This window comes from Neophocaena asiaeorientalis, unplaced genomic scaffold, assembly GCF_003031525.2.
Source record: "Neophocaena asiaeorientalis asiaeorientalis breed wild unplaced genomic scaffold, Neophocaena_asiaeorientalis_V1.1 scaffold43, whole genome shotgun sequence".
NCBI lineage: Eukaryota > Metazoa > Chordata > Mammalia > Artiodactyla > Phocoenidae > Neophocaena > Neophocaena asiaeorientalis.
Window position 1 is genome coordinate 10,763,893 of NW_020173674.1, and position 24,041 is coordinate 10,787,933.

At 41.0% G+C, this 24,041-nt stretch overlaps 1 protein-coding gene across 1 annotated transcript in view; it reads left to right on the forward strand.

Moving 5' to 3' along the window:
- PATL1 (PAT1 homolog 1, processing body mRNA decay factor) overlaps nt 1-17,576 on the forward strand; it is a 33,151-nt gene extending 15,575 nt beyond the window's left edge. Inside the window, exons 10-19 of the mRNA XM_024749357.1 lie at nt 5,542-5,722; nt 6,225-6,348; nt 6,816-6,913; nt 7,358-7,417; nt 8,455-8,603; nt 10,250-10,409; nt 14,226-14,381; nt 16,215-16,306; nt 16,402-16,551; nt 16,869-17,576. Coding sequence (XP_024605125.1) covers nt 5,542-5,722; nt 6,225-6,348; nt 6,816-6,913; nt 7,358-7,417; nt 8,455-8,603; nt 10,250-10,409; nt 14,226-14,381; nt 16,215-16,306; nt 16,402-16,551; nt 16,869-16,890 — 1,192 coding nt within the window. The 3' untranslated portion in view covers nt 16,891-17,576. The remainder of the gene's footprint in view (nt 1-5,541; nt 5,723-6,224; nt 6,349-6,815; nt 6,914-7,357; nt 7,418-8,454; nt 8,604-10,249; nt 10,410-14,225; nt 14,382-16,214; nt 16,307-16,401; nt 16,552-16,868) is intronic.
- Nucleotides 17,577-24,041: the final 6,465 nt, after the last annotated feature.

Consider the following 24,041-nt stretch of genomic DNA (forward strand, 5'->3'; position numbering starts at 1 on the left):
ACAGTTTTCTGAGTACAGGTCTTTTACCTCCTTAGGTAGGTTTATTCCTAGGCATTTTATTCTTTTTGTGGGATGGTAAATGGGATTGTTTCCTTAATTTCTCTCTCTGATCTTTCATTGTTAGTGTGTAGGAATGCAGGAGGTTTCTGTGCATTAATTTTGTATCCTGCAACCTTACCAAATTCATTGATTAGTTCTCGTAGTTTTCTGGTAGGGTCTTTAGGATTTTCTACGTATAGTATCATGTCATTGGCACCAGGGACAGTTTTACTTTTTCTTTTCCAATTTCCTTTTATTTCTTTTTCTTCCCTGATTGCTGTGGCTAATAGGTTTTGGATTGTCGTGTTTTCGCTGTAATTTGTCTCTAGGTATTTTTTTATTTCCTCTTTGATTTCTTTAGTGATCTCTTGGTTATTTAGTAATGTATTGTTTAGCCTCCATAAGTTTGTGTTTTTTATGTTTTTTTTCCTTGTAATTTATTTCTAATATCATAGGGTTGTGGTCGTAAAAGATGTTTGATATGATTTCAGTTTTCTTAAATTTACTGAGGCTTGAGTTGTGACCCAAGATGTGATCTATCCTGGATATTGTTCCATGTGCATTGAGAAGAAAGTGTAATCTGCCGTTTTTGGATGGATTGTCCCATAAATATCAATTAAATCTATCTGGTTTGTTGTGTCATTTAAAGCTTGTGTTTCCTTATTAATTTTCTGTCTGGATGGCCTGTCCATTGGTGTAATTGAGGTGTTAAAGTCCCCCAATATTATTGTGTTACTGTCAGTTTCCTCTTTTATAGCTGTTAGCATTTGCCTTATGTATTGAGGTGCTCCTATGTTGGGTGCATATATATTTATAATTGATACATCTTCTTCTTGGATTGATCCCTTGATCAGTATGTAGTGTCCTTTTCTTTTGTAACATTCTTTATTTTAAAGTCTATTTTATCTGACATGAGTATTGCTACTCCATCTTTCTTTTGATTTCCATTTGCATGGGATATCTTTTTTCCATCCCCTCACTTTCAGTCTGTATGTGTCCCTAGGTCTGAAGTGGGTCTCTTGTAGACAGCATATATATGGGTCTTGTTTTTGTATCCATTCAGCGAGCCTGTGTCTTTTGGTTGGAGCATGTAATCCATTCACGTTTAAGGTAATTATTGATATGTATGTTCCTGTTACCATTTTCTTAATTGTTATGGGTTTGTTTTTGTAGGTCCTTTTCTTCTCTTGTGTTTCCCACTTAGAGAAATTCCTTTAGCATTTGTTGTAGAGCTGGTTTGGTGATGTTGAATTCTTTTAGCTTTTCCTTGTCTGTAAAGCTTTTGATTTCTCCATTGAATCTGAATGAGATCCTTGCCGGGTAGAGTAATCTTGGTTGTAGGTTCTTCTCTTTCATCACTTGAAATATATCGGGCCACTCTCTTCTGGCTTGTAGAGTATCTGCTGAGAAATCAGCTGTTAACCTTATGGGTGTTCCCTTGTATGTTATTTGTCATTTTTCCCTTGTTGCTTTCAATAATTTTTCTTTAATTTTTGTCAATTTGATTACTATGTGTCTTGGCATGTTCCTCCTTGAGTTTATCCTGCCTGGGACTCTGTGCTTCCTGGACTTGGGTGGCTGTTTCCTTTCCCATGTTAGGGACGTGTTTTTTGTTTGTTTTGTTTTTTTGTTTTGTTTTGTTTGCGGTACGCGGGCCTCTGACTGTTGTGGCCTCTCCTGTTGCGGAGCAACAGGCTCCGGACACGCAGGCTCAGCGGCCATGGCTCACGGGCCCAGCCGCTCCACGGCATGTGGGATCTTCCCGGACCGGGGCACGAATCCGTGTCCCCTGCATCGGCAGGCAGACTCTCAACCACTGCGCCACCAGGGAAGCCCTAGGGACGTTTTTGACTATAATCTCTTCAAATAATCTCTTCATCTCGGATCCTTTCTCTCTCTCTTCTTCTGGAACCCCTAATGCAATTGTTGGTGCATTTAATGTTGTCCTAGAGGTCTCTTAGGCTGTCTTCATTTCTTTTCATTCTTTTTTCTTTATTCTGTTCCACGGCAGTGAATTCTACCATTCTGGGTTCCAGGTCACTTATCCTTTCTTCTGCCTCAGTTATTCTGTTATTGATTCCTTCCGTTGTATTTTTCATTTCGGCTATTGTATTGTTCATCTCTGTTTGTTTGTTCTTTAATGCTTCTAGGTCTGTGTTAAACATTTCTTGCATCTTCTCAATCTTTGCCTCCATTCTTTTTCCGAGGTCCAGGATCATCTTCACTATCATTATTCTGAATTCTTTTTCTGGAAGGTTGCCTATGTCCACTTCATTTAGTTGTTTTTCTGGGGTTTTATCTTGTTCCTTCATCTGGTACCACGTCCTCTGCCTTTTCATTTTGTCTATCTTTCTGTGAATGTGGTTTTCCTGCCACAGGCTGCAGAATTGTAGTTCTTCTTGCTTCTGCTGTCTGCCCTCTGGTGGATGAGGCTATCTAAGAGGCTTGTGCAGGCTTCCTGATGGGACGGACTGGTGGTGGGTAGAGGTGGCTGTTGTTCTGGTGGGCAGAGCTCAGTAAAACTTTAATCCACTTGTCTGCTGATGGGTGGGGCTGGGTTCCCTCCCTGTTGGTTGTTTGGCTTGAGGTGACCCAGCACTGGAGCCTACCCACTCTTTGGTGGGACTAATGGCAGACTCTGGGAGGGCTCACGCCAAGGAGTACCTCCCAGAACTTCTGCTGCCAGTGTCCTTGTCCCCACGGTGAGCCACAGCCACGCCCAGCCTCTGCAGGAGACCCTCCAACACTAGCAGGTACATCTGGTTCAGTCTCCCGTGGCATCACTGCTCCTTCCCCTGGGTCCTGATGCGCACACTCCTTTGTGTGTGTCCTCCAAGAGTGGAGTCTCTGTTTCCCCCAGTCCTGTCAAAGTCCTGCAGTCAAATCCCGCTAGCCTTCAAAGTCTGATTCTCTGGGAATCCCCCCTGCCGTTGCCAGACCCCCAGGTTGGGAAGCCTGACGTGGGGCTCAGAACCTTCACTCCAGTGGGTGGACTTCTGTGGTATAAGTGTTCTCCAGTCTGTGAGTCACCCACCCAGCAGTTATGGGATTTGATTTTACTGTGATTGCGCCCCTCCTACCATCTCATTGCGGCGTCTCCTTTGTCTTTGGATGTGGGGTGTCTTTTTTGGTGAGTTCCAGTGTCTTCCTGTCGATGATTGTTCAGCAGTTAGTTGTGATTCTGGTGCTCTCACAGGAGGGAATGTCCTCCATCCATTTCCACCTTCCAAAAACTGGAGCCCTGAACTTTAAATTATGTTATTAGATTTAATACCTGCCTGCATACCAGTGCACAAGCTTTAAATGACAAGAGCTTATCAGTTTGTTTCCAAGTTACTATAATTGTGAAATACAATTTAGATCTGGGGGGTGCGGAATCAACGTTTTATATTCACTGCTTACCAAGTTCTTACCATACTTTTAACTACCTTTTGTTGACCATCTCAGCTCAGACATAATCTTGAATATAATCTCTAGCATTACATTTGAGTCTTACGTAAAGCCAACAGTCACTCTTTATCTTTGCCTCTGTTTAATCCTCATTCAAATATATATTTATATATGTGACCTCAGCTGTGTACCAGGCACTGTAGTCAGTTTTGGGGTTTGAAAGAAGAACAAGACATATCAAACCCTTGCCTTCATGGAGCTTACATTCTATCACCATTCTTCTATATAAAATAAGAGAATTAAACATAATTTTGAGGGGTTTTTTCAACCTTTCATTTTATGGTTCTTTGTGTATAATTTATTTTTTCTTTCAAAAAAATTCCAGAATATTTTTTTCAGGGGGAAAAAAACCAATATGGACTCTTAAGACACAAAAAGTACAAACCATAAAGGAAAAGATTAATACATTAGACTGTTAAAATATGAAACTTCTTGTGCCTGCAGTTAACATTATGGTATTATGTACTTCAGAATTTAAGAGTGTAGATCTCATGTTAAGTGTTCTTACCACCACCAAAAAAAAGAGAAAGAGGGCTTCCCTGGTGGCGCAGTGGTTGGGAGCCCGCCTGCCGATGCAGGGGACACGGGTTCGTATCCCGATCCGGGAAGATCCCACATGCCGCGGAGCGGCTGGGCCCGTGAGCCATGGCCACTGAGCCTGCGCGTCTGGAGCCTGTGCTCCGCAACGGGAGAGGCCACAACAGTGAGAGGCCCATATACCGCAAAAAAAAAAAAGAGAAAGAAAGGGACACAAGGAGTAGGTGTTGGATATGTCCATTACTTTGTTTATGGTGATGATAACACAAATGTTTGCATATGTCCCAACTTACCAATTTGTACACATTAAATATGTGCAGTTCTTTGTATATCAGTTATCACTTAATAAAGCAGTTTAAAAGTATTTTAATAAAATTTCAAAAATATATTAAACTTCTGTGTAACAAAAGGCATCAAACACAAACATGTAATTTTCAATAGAGGAAACCTACATGGCTCATAAAAGTGAAAAGATTTTTCAGATTCACTTGTAATCAGAAGAATGCAAATTAGATAACCATTTTATATCATCAGGCAAAACGTGAAGTGTCTCAGCTGTCATTGTTGGCAGGAATGGCACGCGCAGCCTTTTGAGAGAGAATTTGGCGATAAATAATAAGGTTGATAATGTGGATACACTGCATCCTAGCAGCTCTGCTTTTCAGTAGATGCCTGTGTATGTTATCACCAGCATGGATAAATATGAAAGGCATAATGTTGAACAAGAAACAAGGAGTGGAACTGTTTGTCTAGCACCAGTTATGTAAAGTGGAATAACACTGTGTAATATTTAAAGGTAGATGCACAAGTAATAAAAGTATGAAAACATTTCATGGAGGTTGCATGACAAAGTCAGGATAGTGGTTCCTATAGGAAGGAAGGGAAGGTGGAAACCATGATCTGGAGGGTATAGGTGGGCCTTCAACTGTAAATGTCACACTGTATTACTTTAATATTACTTTTTAAAAATCTGAAGCAAATTTGACCAAATAATTTTTTTTTCATAAAGTCTAGATGGTGAGTAAATGGATTTTTTTAAAATAGTATTTGCTGGGCGTTTCTATATGTTTGAAGTATGTCATGATTTTCATCAAGTTTTTTTAAAAGTATATAGACTTGGGGTCAAATTGGCATGTGTTCAAAATCTCTCACTCTGCTGCCTGGTATCCTGCTTGAGGCTAGCTACTTGATCTCTTTTGGCCTCGGCTTGTTGTCTTAAGTGGAGAAAATAAATCTACCTTATTACCTCATGGGGTTATTGTGGGGTTTATACAGAAGTCCATAGGTGAAAGTGCTTAGCTTATGGTAAGGCACTTGGATCTTAGTTTTATCTCCTTAATTATGTATTGCACAGCTCTTTCCTTTCAAATTCTGTTAAGATTCGATTCTTTTTCACTCTTTTAACAGAAGCAAAGGGGAACTTTCTTTTCAATTGGCCTGGTTTACTCCAGTGCTGTTACAAGGCATAATTCATGCATCCACGTGGAGTGAATGTGGCGTGTATTTCTTTTTCAGTCAGCATCGGAATCTCAATGGTGCAGGAGATAGAGGAAGTCACCGGAGCAGTCATCAGGATCATCTCCGAAAGGATCCATATGCCAATCTCATGTTGCAGCGAGAAAAAGATTGGGTCTCTAAAATCCAGATGGTGCAGCTGCAAAGCACTGATCCCTACCTGGATGATTTTTATTACCAGGTAAGTACTCTGTGCTAGTTTTGAGGATAATAGTTTAGTCCCTTACCCTGGTGAAGGTACTCATTTAAATATTGGTAGAATTAAATATTGATAGAATTTTCTTTTGAGGTAGTCTTCAAGTGGATAAGAATTGACTAAGCAAATTCTGTCCTCTTTTCAAGCTGAAGAACCTGTCCCACTATTCACTCAAAGGTTTGCATATATGCCTTTTATTTCTTACCTACGGAGGCTCTCAGACCAATATTTTCAAATCTTTTCGGCATCAATAATCTGGTTCTTTCAATGAAGAATATTGGCAGTCTAACTTTAAAGATATTTCCATTGATGATTATTTTGAAGGCTGGGATTTTTTGATAAAGTAAATTCATAGCAGTCTAACAAAAATTAAAGATCAATATATTTATAGAGTACAAGTAGTATTGCTAGTATAAGTATTATTTCATGATAAAGAGAGACCATATTCTGGGCTTGTTGCAACTGAAATCATCTTCTCATGTGGTAGAATTATTTTGAAAAACTGGAGAAACTGTCAGCTGCTGAAGAAGTGCAAGGTGATGGCCCAAAAAAGGAGCGCACCAAGCTCATTACCCCTCAGGTGGCCAAACTGGAGCACGCCTATAAGCCAGGTGAGGTCCTTATCCCCACAGCCATAATGGAGAGGTGTGGTGCTGCTGATAGGATAGAATAAAAATAACTGTAAAGATGACTGGATAGAGATGTTTGAAACTGATGTGTAAAGTATCATTGTCCTTGACAAATGCACAGGTCAGCCTTATTCAAGCATGGAGTGAATGGTTTGACAGATGGCCTTTTAGATCCTTTTCTACTTGAGATTCCATGACTTTTTAAAACCTGTTATAATTTCTAGTATCCATAAAATAGATAAGGGGGAAATACTTCAGATTTTTATTTATTATTACAACCAGAAAAATGGGAAAGGATAGATGTTGATAAGAGATTGCTTTAGATAATACATAGATTTTTGTAGTAAATTGTTAGGCTCTGTGTAAAGAATAGAGAATATAAAGATCTTTGAAAGCTGTCTGCCTGCATTTCTGAGTTTTTATTTGTTGGAAATTTTTTGTCCCTGCAGTGCAGTTTGAGGGCTCTTTGGGAAAGCTTACTGTCTCTAGTGTGAATAATCCCCGAAAAATGATTGATGCTGTTGTGACATCTCGGAGTGAGGATGATGTAAGTGTCTGTAGAATTGTGTGTTTAAAAAAGTCTGCGTCATCACCACTTCTTTGGGGGTCAGTGGATTGGAATCCTAAGGCAGCCAGGCGGGACCGGGGTGGCAGGAGCCTTTGAACTAGGTCAGTCTGGCTGCAGACAGCATCAGCTATTGACTCCAGTTTTTAAAATTATGATTTTCTCTGTGTTTTAAGATTTTCCTATGATATCTTCATCTTCCACTGCATTGTGCAATTACCTTTTGCCTGTCTGTGAATTCAGTTTATGTGTGGGTTGATTCAGTCAACTCTATGACCTTTGTCCACATCAGTTTTGTTTTAGAGTATTGACTTTCAAAGAGTCAATATTCTCAAAGTATTGTTACAAATGGAATTACCTGTGTGCCAGTAAATTATTTTTAACATGGGTAAAGAGTTCACATTGAGTAGTCTTGTCTTTTTTTAGGAGACAAAAGAAAAACAGGTTCGGGACAAAAGACGAAAAACCCTTGTCATAATTGAGAAGGTAAGTTTTAGAATTTGTTACTGTAGTGAGTTTCAAATAAGGAAGTATTAAATGTATGTGTGCTCAACAATGGAAAGTAAACAATCAGTTAGTGTTCCATGATTTTAATTAATGGATATATTTGTGTAAAGTGCCTATTGTGTACAGGGCACACTAGAAAGGAATGTGGTATGCCTCACCTATGGCCTCATGAAAAGAACACTGCAATTAGAAGTCCTGGGTTTTTTGTCCAGGCTTGTTCAGTTAACAACTGTGAATGTTTTGGGGCAGGTCATCTTCCTAAGAAAATGAGAATAAAAATTACACTGTTCTGCCTATGAATTAATTCAGGTCTATTCAGTCAGCTCACATATGCTTATTGGACATTCCCTGGGTGCTGGGCACTGTCCTGGGTTCTAAGGACAATCAGGTGATACATAAGCAGTTAGTGTTAAAGCATAAATACATATTGCAAGGCATAGAGCATAGGGATTAGGAGCACAGACCCTGGAAACAGTCTACAAATCATGTCTTTTCCATTTCTCAGAGCTGTGACTTGAGGCAAGTTATTTAACCTTTCTATGCTGTCCTCAGTTTCTTTATCTTTAAAAATGAAAACTATAAGAGTCTGTTTCTCACTGGGCTGTGGTGAGTTAGTATTCAGTAAATGAGTACTTGCAGAGTGTTTAGAGCAGTATGCCTGGCACCCAGTAGTAAAATTAGCTGTGACCATTTTTATTAATATAAGGCATTACTTGGAGCAGTGGTACACATTGTTTATCTTACGGTGCTGTTGCCGCTGCTGGAGAATTTGGAAAGTGTGTAATCATTTCACTGTCTGCCTTCTGGATTAGAGGTCAAGGAGGTACAGGGAATGATGTTCAAAGAATTTTTTAAGTTATTCCACTATGCTTTTCTGGGTTTAAAAGAGCACTTTTTCCCTCTCAATCTTATTACAATGCACTCTCACTCTTTTGTCTTTATCTGGTATTCCTAAACTGTGAAGTTGTTTATCTAATACTCTGAGCTTGCTGAGGCCTGCTTTGTCTCTCACTTAGACCTATAGCTTACTCCTTGATGTGGAGGATTATGAAAGGCGTTACCTCCTAAGTCTGGAAGAAGAGCGACCTGCCCTGATGGATGAAAGAAAGCACAAAATCTGTAGCATGTATGACAACTTAAGGGGGAAATTGCCTGGACAGGAGAGGTAAGAGTAGTGTACTTCGGTAAAAACATAGACTAGCTAGACTCCTTCCTCTGCTACATTGAACTTTATACGTTCTACCCTTTGGATATCCTTCCTTACCATCTCAGTAAGCTCAAAGTCTTTCCTTTTGGCCTCAAATGCCACTTCATATAAAATATTTCATAATTCTTTCCAGCCAGGAAAAAAATCTGTTTATCCTGAATTCATTTTTTCAGCAAGTACCTATTCAGGTATCTGCTAGGAACTGTGCTGGGCACTGGAGATACAGTGGGGAGCATTATTTAGCTTGTGTTGTCGAGCTTACAGATTGCATCTGGTTTATGCTTACTAATGTTCAACCTTGTGATCTTTATGTATTTTCTTTCCTACTAGGAGGGAAAGTATTAACTCTTACACTTCCTTGGGATTCCCATGCAATACTTATTTGCTATGGAAACCAGTTGGTTTTCCAGTGGAGACTAAGCTCCTTAATATAACTTCTCTGTATCTCTCTCCCACCCAGTATCTGGAACAGAATCTTGCTAATGGTAAATGTTCTATAAATCACAATATTTATTTGATGAATGCAAGAGGACTGTGTCTCCTAATCACTCCCTTTCTCTTTGCCCATTCAAGAGAATTGATGATTCTTCTAAGCCAGGACATACGCAAAACAGAACTTCAAAACAGGACCTTCTTTTCGGCACACCTTTTCTGGAGTCGGGCTGACAGGGAACTGGTTGAATAAGTTTGGGTTTATCCATAGATTTGAGTGTTATGCAGCCATTAAAATGTATGTAGTTAAAGTATTATTTATTGCCGTAGAAAAGTGTTCACAAGAAGTTGTTGAGTGAAAAAAGTCAAGTAACAAAGCCATATAAATTATATGGACCCTTTCTTTTAAATGAAAGATAAAAATATACAATAGACAGCAAAAATATCTTCAAAATGATAACACTAATAAATTATCTCTGAGATTATGAATATTTTATTCCTTTTTTCTTATATATATTTTCAGATTTTGCTGTTTTACCCATGTCATTTGTGTAGTTACTTAAAAGTTAATAAAGGAAATTAAGGCAAATAGTTTGATCAATTCTTTAACATAACAATTTTTGAAATGATGATTTTCAGTATTTATGAAATGAAGAATTACTTTTTTTTTTTTTTATTATTCTTTGAGACTATACCAAAACTCCACAGTAGCTTCTTTATTTATTTAGTTTTGGCTGCATTTGGGTCTTCGTTGCTGCGTGCGGGCTTTCTCTAGTTGCGGCGAGCAGGGCTACTCTTTGTTGCAGTGCGCGGGCTTCTCATTGCGGTGGCTTCTCTTGTTGCAGAGCGTGGGCTCTAGGCGCGCGGGCTTCAGTAGTTGTGGCGCACGGGCTCAGGTACTCCGCGGCATGTGGGATCTTCCCGGAGCAGGGCTCGAGCCCATGTCCCCTGCATTGTCAGGCGGATTCTTAACCACTGCGCCACCAGGGAAGCCCCGAAGAATTGCTTTTTATTATTTGGTTGAGAGTTGGCGAAGTAATTCTATTTTGTAGTACAGACGATTGTAGAGTGAAAATAAATGCAGTGTATTCACTCAGTAACATGTAAGAGGAAAAAAGGGATTTTTTACATTATTCTTGCTGGCCTAAGTTAGCATTCTTCTTTCCCTGCAGGCCCAGTGATGACCACTTTGTACAGATCATGTGCATCAGAAAAGGGAAGAGAATGGTTGCCCGTATTCTTCCTTTCCTCTCCACAGAGCAAGCAGCTGACATTCTCATGACAACAGCCAGGAACCTCCCTTTCCTTATCAAGAAGGATGCACAAGATGAGGTGATCCACCATGTGTGGGACATCTTTCCTTTGGGTCTTCATAGTTGAAAAGATTTCTAGAATCCAGATTTCTTTTTGTCCCCTTTTCCCTTTTGATTTCTTTTGTCTTTGGCAGAGTGATATGATTATTTAAGGCAAAAACTTTACTCCAGGCCTGTATTTTTAATGTCACTTTTTATCCAACAGACCATGTTCCTAAACAGGAGGAAAGCAGTAATTCTGTCTTACTTGAAGTAGTTGTAAAAGCTGTGGTCTGTATCAGAATCGCTTAGGAAGCAGATAATTCAGCCCTACGCCAATCTTGCTGAATCAGAATTTACAGAGAGACGATCAGGGCTTCTGGGTTTATAACAACATCCCCGGCTGAATCTGATGCTCACTAAATTTGCAACTTACGATCATGCTTACTTTGTCGGATATAAAGTATCATTCATTGGGCTGTTATTAGTAGCTAACATTGACCTGTAGACTTAGTTGAATGGTGTCCCACAGGAATTGGGCCAGTGCTTTTAAGTAATTTTATCTAACCTAAGCTGGGCTGGAATTTGAAACATGATTAGCAAGTTTATAAGTTAACTCTTGGTAAGAATTGCCCTCTGCTTATGCGTGTCGTAATACTTGAAAGATTAGCACAATTTAAAATAGTCTTAGAATTTCAAAACAAGGAATTGATAAGGTTAGCACAAAGGGCTAGTATTACTCAATGTGAGATTCAGAATAATAGAATTTATGAGCGTGAACCTGAAAGATGTGAAAATTATTCCTTCTGAAATGATAATAGAATTGAAAGAATTTCTTCATTCAGCAAATATTTATTGAATACTTCTTTGTACCAGGCACATTTAGGTCCTAGAAATATAGCACCTAGTTCTAGGTGCTGAGAGTTAGGAATCCAAAGATGCCTGCTTTGGTAGAGCTTATCTGCTAGTGAGGAAAACTTGGTTAAGTGTAGAGGCTAAGTTTTTACTTGTATGCGTTAAAGAGTAATAGACCACATCTCTAAACACCATTTTTTTGAAGTAATAGCGTGTTCCAGGTCCTGAGGCATAAAATGTACGAGATAATTCTGGAATATCTTGTATCAGAAAGCATGGAAGCTAAAAGATTACTAGGGTCCTGTGTAAAAGATGCACAGACCAATTTGAAGGGGTCTCCTTTTGGTCAAAATGGGATAATTTGCATCAGAAAGAAAAATTATAGGAGTGGATTGAAGTAAATCAAATATATTTAATTTAATGAGTTCATAATGGTATGAAAAAAATATACTAATCACCTTCAGAGATTGCTAGGCTATCAACTCATTATTCTGAAAAGTGGTAAATAAAGGAAAAGAAGCATTTATCCTGCCGCATTACAACCAAATGTCATGGTGACCAGAGAGAGATAATAGAAAAGTTCTTCTTTATAGAAGGTATATCAGCTAATAAATTCAAAAGAAATGATAAAATTAGAAAATTGCAGTTTTACAGCTCCTAATGGAAAAGCAATCAATCTAGGCAGCAACCATTCCTGGTGCTACAAAAGCATTAGGTAAAAGGTGGATGGGGACCTTTATGGTGGTTGGAGCAGGCAGGCGACACCTGAACCCACTGATGACTGTTTTTGGTTTTATTTATGTATGTATGTATTTATTTATGGCTGCGTTGGGTCTTTATTGCTGCGCGCGGGATTTCTCTAGTTGCAGCGAGTGGGGGCTACTCTTCATTGCGGTGCACGGGCTTCCCATCACAGTGGCTTCTCTTGTTGTGAAGCACGGGCTCTAGGCACGGGGGCTTCAGTAGTTGTGGCACGTGGGCTCAGTAGTTGTGGCTCGCGGGCGCTAGAGCGCAGGCTCAGTAGTTGTGGCGCACGGGCTTAGCTGCTCCGCGGCATGTGGGATCTTCCTGGACCAGGACTCGAACCCGTGTCCCCTGCATTGGCAGGTGGATTCTCAGCCACTGTGCCAGCAGGGAAGTCCCCCAGTGTTGACTGTTAACACCACTAAGGGGGACAACCGGACACTATGTGCATCTTGATGTGATGCGGTAGAAAACACACAGCTCTCTCCATGAAGTTTTCTTGCCATGCACCACCCTGACCCCTCCATTGAACTTGAATTGAATCGAACCTCTAATTATCAGTTTTTATGGGAAAAAACAGAGGATGGTGAAACCTGTTTAGTGACACCACAGGGGTGCAATTAGCCAGATCCAAACTATGGGACAAATGACCCGGTTTCTTCAAATAAATGGCATGAGAAAAGGAGATGGACAGTGACAAAGGAGCTATTAACAGATTTTAAAAGCCTTACCAGCCGAATGCAATGTGTGGATTTATTTGAATCAAGATTAAAATAAATCAGCTACTGGGACTTCCCTGATGGTCCAGCGGTTAAGACTCCACTCTCCCAATGCAGGGGGCCTGGGTTCGATCTCTGGTCAGGGAACTAGGTCCCACATGCTGCAACTAAGAGTTTAACCATCCCGCATGCTGTAACTAAGACCCAGCGCAAGCAAATAGATAAATATTTAAAAAATAAAAATAATAATTCACATTGCTGGTCCTAGACTGAATGTCCATCAAGCTAGGATGGGCCTTTGCTGTGTTGGACTATATTAACTGATGGCATTTAAAAAAAAAAAAAAAAAAAGGATAAATCAGCTGTTAAAAGACATTTTTGAGACAGTTGGACAGACTGAATTTGGAATAAATATTGGATGATAATTAAGGAATTAAACTTTGTTAGGTGTGATAATATTGTGAGAGATTTTGTTAGCGATGCCAATTGAAGTATTTATGGATGGAATGATCTTATATGGGAAGCACATAGATTTAATAAGGTTGGCAACCTGTTGTTGATTGAATTGTTGTTGAAGTTAGGTTATGGGTGTGTGGACTTCGCGATACTGGTCTTTGTACTTTTGTGTATGTTTAAGAATGGTTTCATTTTTAAAGCTCTGTTTATTTAGAGTAGTAGATCATGAAAAGGAGTTTTCTGCATCCTTGGATGCTGTTTAAAGTAGAACCAGCCATCACTTTTTATGCCATGGGCATTGAGTGCTGGAAGGACCCTCAATTTCCTTTCAAGTGTCATAACCTAGTTATACCAGTAGCTCTGTATTTTAACTTCCCAGTCCGGGCCTTAAGGCAAAACGGAATGAGTGGACCAGCAGGCTGGAATCCAGCAGCCTTGGAGTCTGGTTCTAGCTCCTAGCTTTGTAACCGAACACTGAGTTTCTGATCACTTAGTTTCTCTAATAATCTATAAAAATTGATTAATCATTTCCTCATTCAGCTTTTATAAAAAGATAAAACAAGGTACAGTTAACTCTGAAACTACTTCTCGATAACTCTGTAGCACTGAGAATTTTACCTGTGTTAGAGTCCGTCTCACAATATATTAAAGTTGCCAGTTTACTCATGGCTTCTCCTCTATGCCTTAGACCCCTGAGGGTCTGTCCTGTTTACTATTTGTTTTTACCTCACATGCCTGGAACACATCTAAATGTGTAAAAGCATCTAAATATTTGTGGAGGGAATACTGATGTTTTATCGTGAATCTGGCTATGTATTTGAGAAGGTATGTTTACAACCTTGGTAAACACAAGTAATGCTGTTTCCTTTACAAGTTGAGTTGAAAAAGTTCTCAGTAGCTACCATAGAATCCGCTGTTAAAATGCTGGTAGCATCTGCTAGGCTTGTCAGCCCTTTTTGGTTAAATCTTGCCTCGGGAAGTTGAATATACAACTGAGCATCCTTCCATCCATGCCCACTGATGGGGTGTGACTGAAGTAACAGTTGCCGAGATGTAATGCCTTTTTTTTTTTTTTTTGGTAGGTGCTGCCATGCTTATTGAGTCCCTTCTCTCTTCTCCTCTATCATCTTCCATCAGTGACTGTCACCAGCCTTCTGCAACAGCTAATGAACCTACCTCAGAGTGCAGCTGCACCAGCACCCTCCAGTCCTCACCTCACTGCTGTGCTCCAGAACAAGGTGGCCTTGCCCTTTTATGTCCCTGAACTTTGAGAGGCATTTAAATTTGAGTTATGAGTAAAAATAATGACCGCTGTGGCAATTGTAAAAAAAAAAAAAAAAGGCTTCCTTCGGCCTTTTACATTAAGCTTATGGTGATAAAAACTAGAAATAACAGTGATTTCAACAAAATAGAACGTTCTGTATCTCATGTGGAATAAATCTGGTATGGTGACTGCATGGTGTCAGGGGTACAGGCTCCTTCAGTTTCCCTTCTTTGCCATCCTTAGCAGTGGCTGCCATGCTTGTGACCTCTGATGGTCCATGATGGTTGTGGAATTTAAGGTTCCACTTTGCACCAGGAAGAGAGGTGTGTTTAGAAGGCCAAGAGGTGTGGAGTAGCTGTCTGTCCTCCGTATTTGGACCTTTTCCAGGAGCTCTAACCACCAACTTCTACTTAATCTCAATGGCCAGATCTTAGTCACATGCCATGCCTAAACTGCAGGGAAGGCTGGAGAACGTCTTTTAGTTCACGCCATTGTCACCACAAATAAAATCAGATCTAATAGGAGAAGGAAAGCATACAGTATTAGGTAGATAATTAACGGTCTCTGTCATAAGAGACTATTTCATATTTCATCTATATCAGGTTAAAGACCCAGAGACTCCTAGGGGAAGCAGGATACAGAAGAAGAACATGAGCTTTGAGACAGAGCAGGTTTCCACTCCTTCTCTGCCACATCCCAGCTCTGTGACCCTGAACACATTATTTCACTTTGCTGAGCCACACTTTCCTGATCTGTAATGTGGAGGTGATGAGGTCAGTGTCAGAGTTGTCCTGTTTCTTAGATGAGAAAGCAGCCGTGAACGGTTCAGTATAATGCCTGGTACACAGTGAGCACTCACTACGGGCCGTCTGTTACAGCAGAGGGAAAAGTAGACCCAAGGCCTCTTTCTTCTTATACCTGAAAACCTGCCAAGCATGGCTCGGCAGGGCTGTGAGTACCTCAGAGGCTGAGAGGGTGATGGTGCCTCAGGGGACATAAGACAGGGGTTCTGGGGTAATCAGTTGTGTGCCTTCCATGTTATTTGGTCTCTTAGCTTTAATTTTGATAAAGACAGTAGAAAAGCATGAAGTCAGACAAGGTTATGTAACCCGTTGTTTTTCTGACAATGACATGAAGGGAGCTTTTTTGGAAAGGCAAGGTTATCCTGTACGAGGTGAACTCAGAAAGGAGGGGATGGAATCCCAAAATATCCCCAGCTTCTCTTTATGGTCCATTATAGCTGTGATTCATACGTTTAACCTAGGACTTGAACATCCTCTCTAAGCCTTTATATTTCCAGATATGTGTGTCCTTTTTTAAGGAAATTTTCTCTTCATTCCCTGATCATCCCAGTTACCTTTCTTTGTATGTTTTCTCACAGGTCTTAACACCATTTTTCTTAATTCAAATTCTATTTAATGTTTTTTATTCTATGAACTTTAATTTTCTGTATCAAAGTTTGTCTTCATTTAACTCTCCTTTTTAATCCATTTCTGTTCTAGTGAACAGGAGAAAAGCTAAATCCCACATTGCCCGTGGCAAGGAGAAATTGTCTTGTCCTGTCAGGGTGGGGTGGGGTGTAGCGGACTGCTGGACACTGGGGCTTCCTGTTTCCTTTGAGGGAGCTTGTTGCTGCTGTACCAGGAGAAGGCCACGGCCTCTCGGCTCGGCCCGATTCCACAGAGCAGCACAGCAGTGGGGTTCTTTTGATCCAGCACCGTTGCCCGTCTAGCGCGGCGGTCCGCGCAGCAGCGGTCCAGGAGGACTGGGTGCAGCGCCGCGTGACGCCCTCTGTCTCCTCTCGCAGTTCGGCCTGTCACTGCTTCTCGTCGTGCTGAGCCGGGGGGAAGACCTGCAGGGCTCAGACCCCACTTCAGAATCAACGCAGAGCAACCAGTGGTCAGTCTAGACTGTGTTTCTTCTCTTATTTTAAGTTCTTTTAGGTAATCTTTTCATTCCTTTTTTATATTGTTATTTTTGATTTTCCCTTTCAGGACGGAGGTGATGTTCGTGGCAACCCGAGAACTTCTGCGGATTCCCCAGGCAGCCCTGGCCAAGCCAGTCTCTATACCCACAAATCTAGTATCCCTGTTTTCTCGTTACGTTGACCGACAGAAACTGAACTTGCTGGAGACAAAACTGCAGTAAGTTGGAAACAGGAGAGTTCCACATCTCACTGAAGTTGGCACTTTAGAAGTTATGTTGAGGCTGGGGGGGGGTGGCATAAAACTGCATTTGGTGGAAGAGATTAAAGATTTCTGTCAAACACACGAGTATCTGCGAGATATAAAAGACTGTATTGGATGCACCAGAACCCTCATCGTTAAATAAATGCGAAGGGTACAGATACCGTGGGTGTTTTGTTGAGAGTTCATACAAGGATGTGACTCTGATACAAATGACTGACTTCTGTTTTAACTCATTTATACAGGTTTCCTTTCTCTCTTTCTTTGTACCGTAGGCTAGTTCAGGGGATACGATAAAAGATCTCCACATGTGTCCTGTACCTCCTTTTGGCTGCCACCTGCACTGCTGCCACCACCAATGGAGTGTTGTTTTTAATGAGGGAGGGAAGGTAGCTTATTCCCCAGAGCGTCTTGTGGGACCGATTCCTGTTCACAGGGGTTGGCTCTGAATGCCAGGTATTTCCCCACTGGTCTGTGAAATTTGGCTGGGTGATACTTCTGCTGGTTTCTTCTTACCTTCTGTGTTACAATTCTGCATGTCCTACTTTTACCCAATTCTTCTCAATTTTGCATTTTCTTTGCCCTAGAAACACAAATATAATCTCTCCCTTTATCCCACCACCACTACTCCAGTTCAGAGTAGATTGTAGCTTGCCAAAGGATTCCTTCCCTAATCCTCCTGAAGTCTTTTTTCATTGCCCCATATTAATATGACTGTAGGAGAGCCAATTAAGTAGAAGTCTATATATATGCGCGCACACCCCCCCCATACACACACTTATGTGGTCTCCAAAGGATGCTTAAAGAATGAGTTTTAGATTGAGAAATATTTAGGTGACACAACCCTTCTTTAACCACAAACCAGTTGATGTATTTTTAATCTGATTCTCGTCCCTCTTGTAATGAATTTGGTGGGTTCTACTTGTTTTCATATAAATATAGGGTATGGAGCACGTTTAATAAAACCAGAACTCTTAATTGGCTGCTGCCCAGCTCTAGGCTGAGAAGTTCTTTATCTCCTCCCCACTTGTATTTCCTTTGGTTCTGTCCACCTCAGTGAAAACAGCACACGGTTAAGCCTTTTTCCTGCTACAACTGCAGTGTACTTGAGCCTGTCCCCTCGAGTGCATGGAAGATTGCCCAAGATGACCCTAACCTAGAGCCCGCTTCCACCGTGTAGCTTTTGCACACTCAGTCTGTCTTCCTGAGACTACTTCAGTAAGCCATGCTCTCACTTCTCTCTTTTCTGTTTTTATTTGGTGCCATGGGGAGAAACCTCCACACCTAACCATGGAAGCTAAGTCCGGCCTGTGCTGCTCTTCAGTTTCCTCCACACTGTGGGCAGGGCTGCCGTCCTCGCTGCTTCATCTCACCCAGGTCCCATTCCCAGGCAGCCAGGGGCCTGGGTCTGAATGCGAGCAGGGACAAGCCTGCTGTGACCCTAGTCACTTATCCCTCCCCCATTCAGCAGTCAACCAGGATAAGGGGTTTTGATCCCTGGTGATGATAGCCCTTAAGAAACTTCAATCTGAATTAATTCCACATGACTGTCCCGATGCACATTTTGCTGTTCTAGCCTTTTCGAATGTAGTGGGGGACAGGTTATGATATTTAATGAGATTGGACATTTTGCACAGTACAACAGTAAGGTCCTCAGTTATATCCAGCTCTCCTTGTTCTCCACCTCCATTTCTTCCCATCCAGTGGCCCTAGGTTCCACCAGCTGTTCCCCATGACATTCCCTAGCTTGCCCTCTGCCATCATTTTCCACTAGGCGCCTTTCCTACCTTCCCTTCACAACCGATCAAGTGAAGGCTCGATTATTATTTCTTCTTTTCTGTGCTTTATCTTTTTTGTTTGGTTTTAATTAATAAAAATTAAAGTTTCTAAATTTACATTTTTATAGGGTATTGTAAATAAAAATAAATTGTATACTTGAAAAAAATATGTGCCTCCATTTCTGTTTATTACTTATGAACATGCTTTGTAATGTGTTTCTAGCATATTTAGATAGACCTCTTGGTGTTGTGGATTGGTAAGGATATTATTACCTAATTTTTTATCTTTTTTATTTTGTCATACGGGAGACAACACATGAAGATCTTAGGTTTACATGATAACTTTCCTTTAAAAACCTAGCGTGCTTTCAGGGCTTCCCTGGTGGCGCAGTGGTTGAGAGTCCGCCTGCCAGTGCAGGGGACATGGGTTCGAGCCCTGGTCTGGGAAGATCCCACATGCCGTGGAGCAGCTAAGCCCATGCACCACAACTACTGAGCCTGTGCTCTACAGCCCAGGGGCCACAACTGCTGAGCCGACGTGCTGCAACTACTGAAGTCCGTGCACCCTAGAGCCCGTGTTCCACAACAAGGGAAGCCACTGCAGCGAGAATCCCGTGCACAGCAACGAAGACCCAATGCAGCCAAAAATAAATAAATAAATATATTAAAAAAACAAAAAGTCTTTTAAAAAAAACCTAGGCTGCTTTCGGCCATTCTCATTTGCCCGCAACTTTTTCTTTTATATAGATTTATTTGTTTGTTTGTTTGTTTTTGGCTGCGTTGGGTCTTCATTGCTGTGCGCAGGCTTTTCTCTAATTGTGGTGAGCAGAGGCTACTCTTCATTGCAGTGCGCGGGCTTCTCATTGTGGTGGCTTCTCTTTGTTGTGGAGCATGGGCTCTAGGCACACGGGCTTCAGTAGTTGTGGCTCGCTGGCTCTAGAGCACAGGCTCTGCAATCGCAGCACACAGGCTTAGTTGCTCCATGGCACGTGGGATCTTCCTGGACCAGGGCTCGAACCCGTGTCCCCTGCATTGGCAGGTAGAACCTAGCCACTGTGCCACCAGGGAAGTCTCTCCTCTCCAACTTTTTACTACAAAGCAGAATTATAAATTTCAATAGATGGACTGCAGTTCATCTTCATCTCTAGACATATGAGACTTTTTTAAAAAATTTTTTGGCTGCGTTGGGTCTTCGTTGCTGTGTGCAGGCTTTCTCTAGTTGCAGCGAGCGGGGGCTACTCTTCGTTGCGGTGGCTTCTCTTGTTGCTGAGCACGGGCTCTAGGCTCACAGGCTTCAGGAATTGTGGCTCACGGGCTCTAGAGCGCAGGCTCAGTAGTTGTGGTGCGTGGGCTTAGTTGCTCCGCGGCACGTGGGATCTTCCTGGACCAGGGATCAAACCCATGTCCCCTGCATTGGCAGGTGGATTCTTAACCACTGTGCCACCAGGGAGGTCCCGGCATATGAGACTTTTTAAAGAAACTTCATGTAGCCCAGTTTGGCCTTAAGCTGCCCTCATGGTTAGTATTTCCTTAGCTCTCATTCATATCTCCTCAAAAGAGGTGGAAAAAAGTTGGTCATTCTTTATAGTAAATTCATGTTAATTATTTCAAACTTATCACAGCATTATTCATAATAGAAAATTTGAAATAGCCTAAATGCCCAAGATCACAATAATGGCTAAGTAAATGATAATCTGTGTCATGGACAATTGGAATATTTAACCACGGAGAGTGTTTATGATCTAGTATGGGGGAAAAGCAGAAAGTATATATGCTTTGAATCCAATTCTTTTTTTAAGAAAATGTATATATGATGAGAAAAAAATTGGGAGGATATGCCCCTGCAGTTACCCCCGAAGGTGTCCATCTGTAGATGGCGGGATTATGGGGAACTTTCTTTTGCTTTCAGTATTTTCCAAGTCTTCTATAGAGAAAATGCATTGCTTATATTCTTAGAGGAAATATTGTCTTTGAAGAGCTTAGTTACATGGGAAAATACTTAATATAATGTTAAGTATAAATAGTTTTTATATATGTATATGACTTAATCTGTGTGGGGAAAAAAATGGGAAAGGAATGCAATCAAGGGTGATCAGAGAGCAGTGGATGCCTTTAAGGGGAAGGGTTGTGGAGGATTTTGTGTGTAGTTGATTGTTCCTGCTTTTCCATTGTCCAAATTGTCTTCAATGAGCATGTACTGCTGTTACAACCAAAAGGGGGTTATTCTCTAAAAACAGCTAAAATTAGTAAACCCTCAACTTTCTGGTGAGAAAATAAGTTCTAGTGGGACAAAAATGTCTGACCTAGTTGTACTTGATTTCAGAGCCAGTGCATTTGACTTTGTAGCAGATGAATGCGCTGGAAAAAAAATATGTGAAAGCAAGGCAATTATCCTGAGATGTGGTCAGGTATTCCACTATTGAACATTTAAAATGATATACTAGGGACTTACCTGGCTGTCCAGTGGTTGAGACTCTGTGCTTCCACTGCAGGGGACACGGGTTCGATCCCTGATTGGGGAACTAAGATCCCACATGCCATTCAGCATGGTGAAAAAATAAAATGATGTACCAGTTGAGGGGGTCGAAGAACCACTTTGATAAGTCCAAGCCATATCTCCCAGTAAGCTTCCATATGTACACGAAATTGCATTTTTTCCTGACTGCTAAATCAAGATGGATGGATCCCAGCTCCATCTCCAGAATGATCTGCTCAAGTCCATTTTGGTCTAAGTTCCAGTCAGCTAGCTTTCACCAAACCTGCCCTGTCAGTCGGCAGGAAGGCCAGGACGATCTTCTGAATTTGATAGAGGTCACTGGATGCCCTCCACCATCTACTTTTGGAGAGCAATAATGTCCATTGTGTGAAAAGTCGAAGTGGGAGGTTGGAAGGCGTCTTATACTGTCCTTCACCCGGCTATGGTTAAATATATTGATACTGTGATCCTTAAGAAATTTATATATGGGTTTTCAGGCAACAAGTCTTTAATCTGAGGAATCCGTATCTTAAAATCACCATTTACCTTCTTGAAGCAGAGGCACAGTTGTGAATAGATTGCAGGTCTCATAACAGCCTCTACTTTGCCTTTTATTTTGTGAATGTTGCATGTAAGGCTGTTCCAAGGAGCTTGTCGTTTATTATTCAGCATGACTCTCTAAGCTCCCCAATTTAGGCAAGTTCATTCTCCAAGGCAGTATTAACCTAAATCAGACCTGAGAGCTGGGAAACGTCTAGAAGGGGGCTAGGTAATCAGTGATGTGTGCACTTTGCCAGTTGCGAATAGAATCTCTCATAAGTTGCTTAGATTTTACCAATCTAAAAAGAATTCCACCACCACCACCACCCTGGAAAAACCATGGCTAACAGTTTGGCATATCGTCCTCTAAGTGATTTTTCTATGCAATTGCATACATAGACAGAATGGCAGATCTTTTTACTTTTTTTCTCAGTACATTGTGGATATCTTTCTGTGTTAGTATATAGAGAGGTATCATGTTTGTTTTAATGGTTGTGTGGTGTTCCACTGTGTGCCATAATTCCCCTATTAATAGATTCAATCTCCAAATATTTTTTGCCAGTCATTATTGTTCATCCAACAGTGAACAAAGGTAAACCCACAATATCGCCTTACATTTCTGTAGGTTTTTTTTATAGTGTAAAAAGAACACTAACATTCATTTACTAGTTCAGATCTTCTCTGTAACTTTTTGAAATAGAACGGGCAACTGTAATTGTGCAGTACCAAAACGAGATCAGCAAGACCATCCAGCTAGTAAGGGCTAACGCTAGGATTTAACCCGTGAAGTTTCAAGCTCCACCTCTAGCGTCCTGGCTACAAGAAGTCTCCTGTTCCTGGACTCAAGTTTCATGTAAGAGCCACCTGAGAAGCTACAAGCATTGAAGGACACATCTGCAAACCCTTTTGATTGGGTTCTAATGCCTTCATTTTCAGTAGACAGATTAAATAATTCCCTCTCAGTAATGCCCAAAAAGGGTAATTCAGGTTTTAACTATTGGAGCCAATTGCAATATATAAGGACCTGAATTACAGAAAGGCAGCTGTCAGGCATCTGTATGATCCTTTTGGTTTAAGCATCTTGAACAGGAGATTTAAGAAGAGATTTCCTTCCACACCACTTCATCCCAATATTTTGAAATGCATTTTTTGTATTAGATATATTCGGTCACAGGTGGTTGGCTCACTCATTAGTTCACTGCGTTAATATGTGAACTCCACAAATGCAGCAGTTGCCTTGTTCACGGCTGTGCCCCAATTCCCAGCACAAGGCAACACCTAGCAGGCATCCAACAAACGTCTTGTCCATAAAATAGTTGGGCTGTGAAGAAACAGCTTAAAGGGGTTATTCAGAGGACAGACCTTAATGTCCTAAGTTAATCTGTGCGTGCAAGGCCCATTCCACACTACATTGTCACCCATTTTATCACAACAACCCCTAGGTCAGGAACAATTCGATAAGGTAAATCAGACAAACGTTTGTGAATGTCCAGCGTTACTCCAGGTACAGTGGTGACAAAAACAAAGGCTCTGCCCTGGGAGGATAGTTGGTGATAAGTGCTAAGAAGAGAACAAACGAGGGTAAAGGAATGAAGAGTGATGGGATTTGTACTTTAGACAGGCCAGGAAAGGCCTTGATGGGCATATGATATTTAAACAGGTACATGAATAATGAGAAGAGGACAGCCATGCGAAGGTCTCAGAAGAGCATCCCAAGTAAAATGCAGGAGATGGCCTCTCCCTGAGATGAGAATGGGTGAGGAGTTCATGGGACCACGGCGGGTTAATGTCGCTAGAGTGAAGGGAGGTGGTAGAGTGACCACACTACCTTGAAGGGATTTATTCACATTGCAACGGGAAGCCTTTGCAGAGTTCTTAAGGAAAAAGTACAAAACATCTGATTTATGCTTTTAAAAGTCACTTTGCTAGCTGGGGGGTATAAATTAGGAGTTTGGGATCAACAGATACACACTACTGTATAAAATAGATAAACAAGGACCTACAGTATAGCACAGGGAACTATATTCAGTATCTTGTAATTATAAAGGAAGTAACCTGAGAACGATTAGATAGATAGATAGATAGATGTATAACTTAATCGCTTTGCTCTTCACCTGAAACTAACACAACATTGTAAATCGACTCTACTTCAATTTTTTAAAAATCACTTTGCTGGAAATTCCCTGGCTGTCCATTGATTAGGACTCGGGGTTCAATCCCTGGTCGAGGAGCTAAGACCCCACAAGTCGCGCTGCACGGCGAAAAATAAAATAAATTTAAAATAAATAAAAAATAAAAATCACTTTGTTGTATGGAAAAGGACATCGGCAAAAGAAGGGGCCACTTATGAGAAGGCCTCACAACACTGTTCCTGCTCTACAGAATGAGGAGAGCGAGACTTTAAAAGGCAAAGTGACCGAGGGACTAATTTTTTTTTAAGTAGATTTAGGACGGATGTTACCTTGGGGTGTGTGGGGGGCTGTCGTTAAGAGAATGGGATTGGTATAAAGATGTAGGAAATGGGTCATTTATATTTCTTACGTTGAGTTGTGGGTTGACGGATTCATTTTATTTTTGTGCTTCGTCACTTTTATATATCATGTGTTCTGTGAATGTTATGGGCTGAATTTTGTCCCTCATAACTCAAGCTGAAA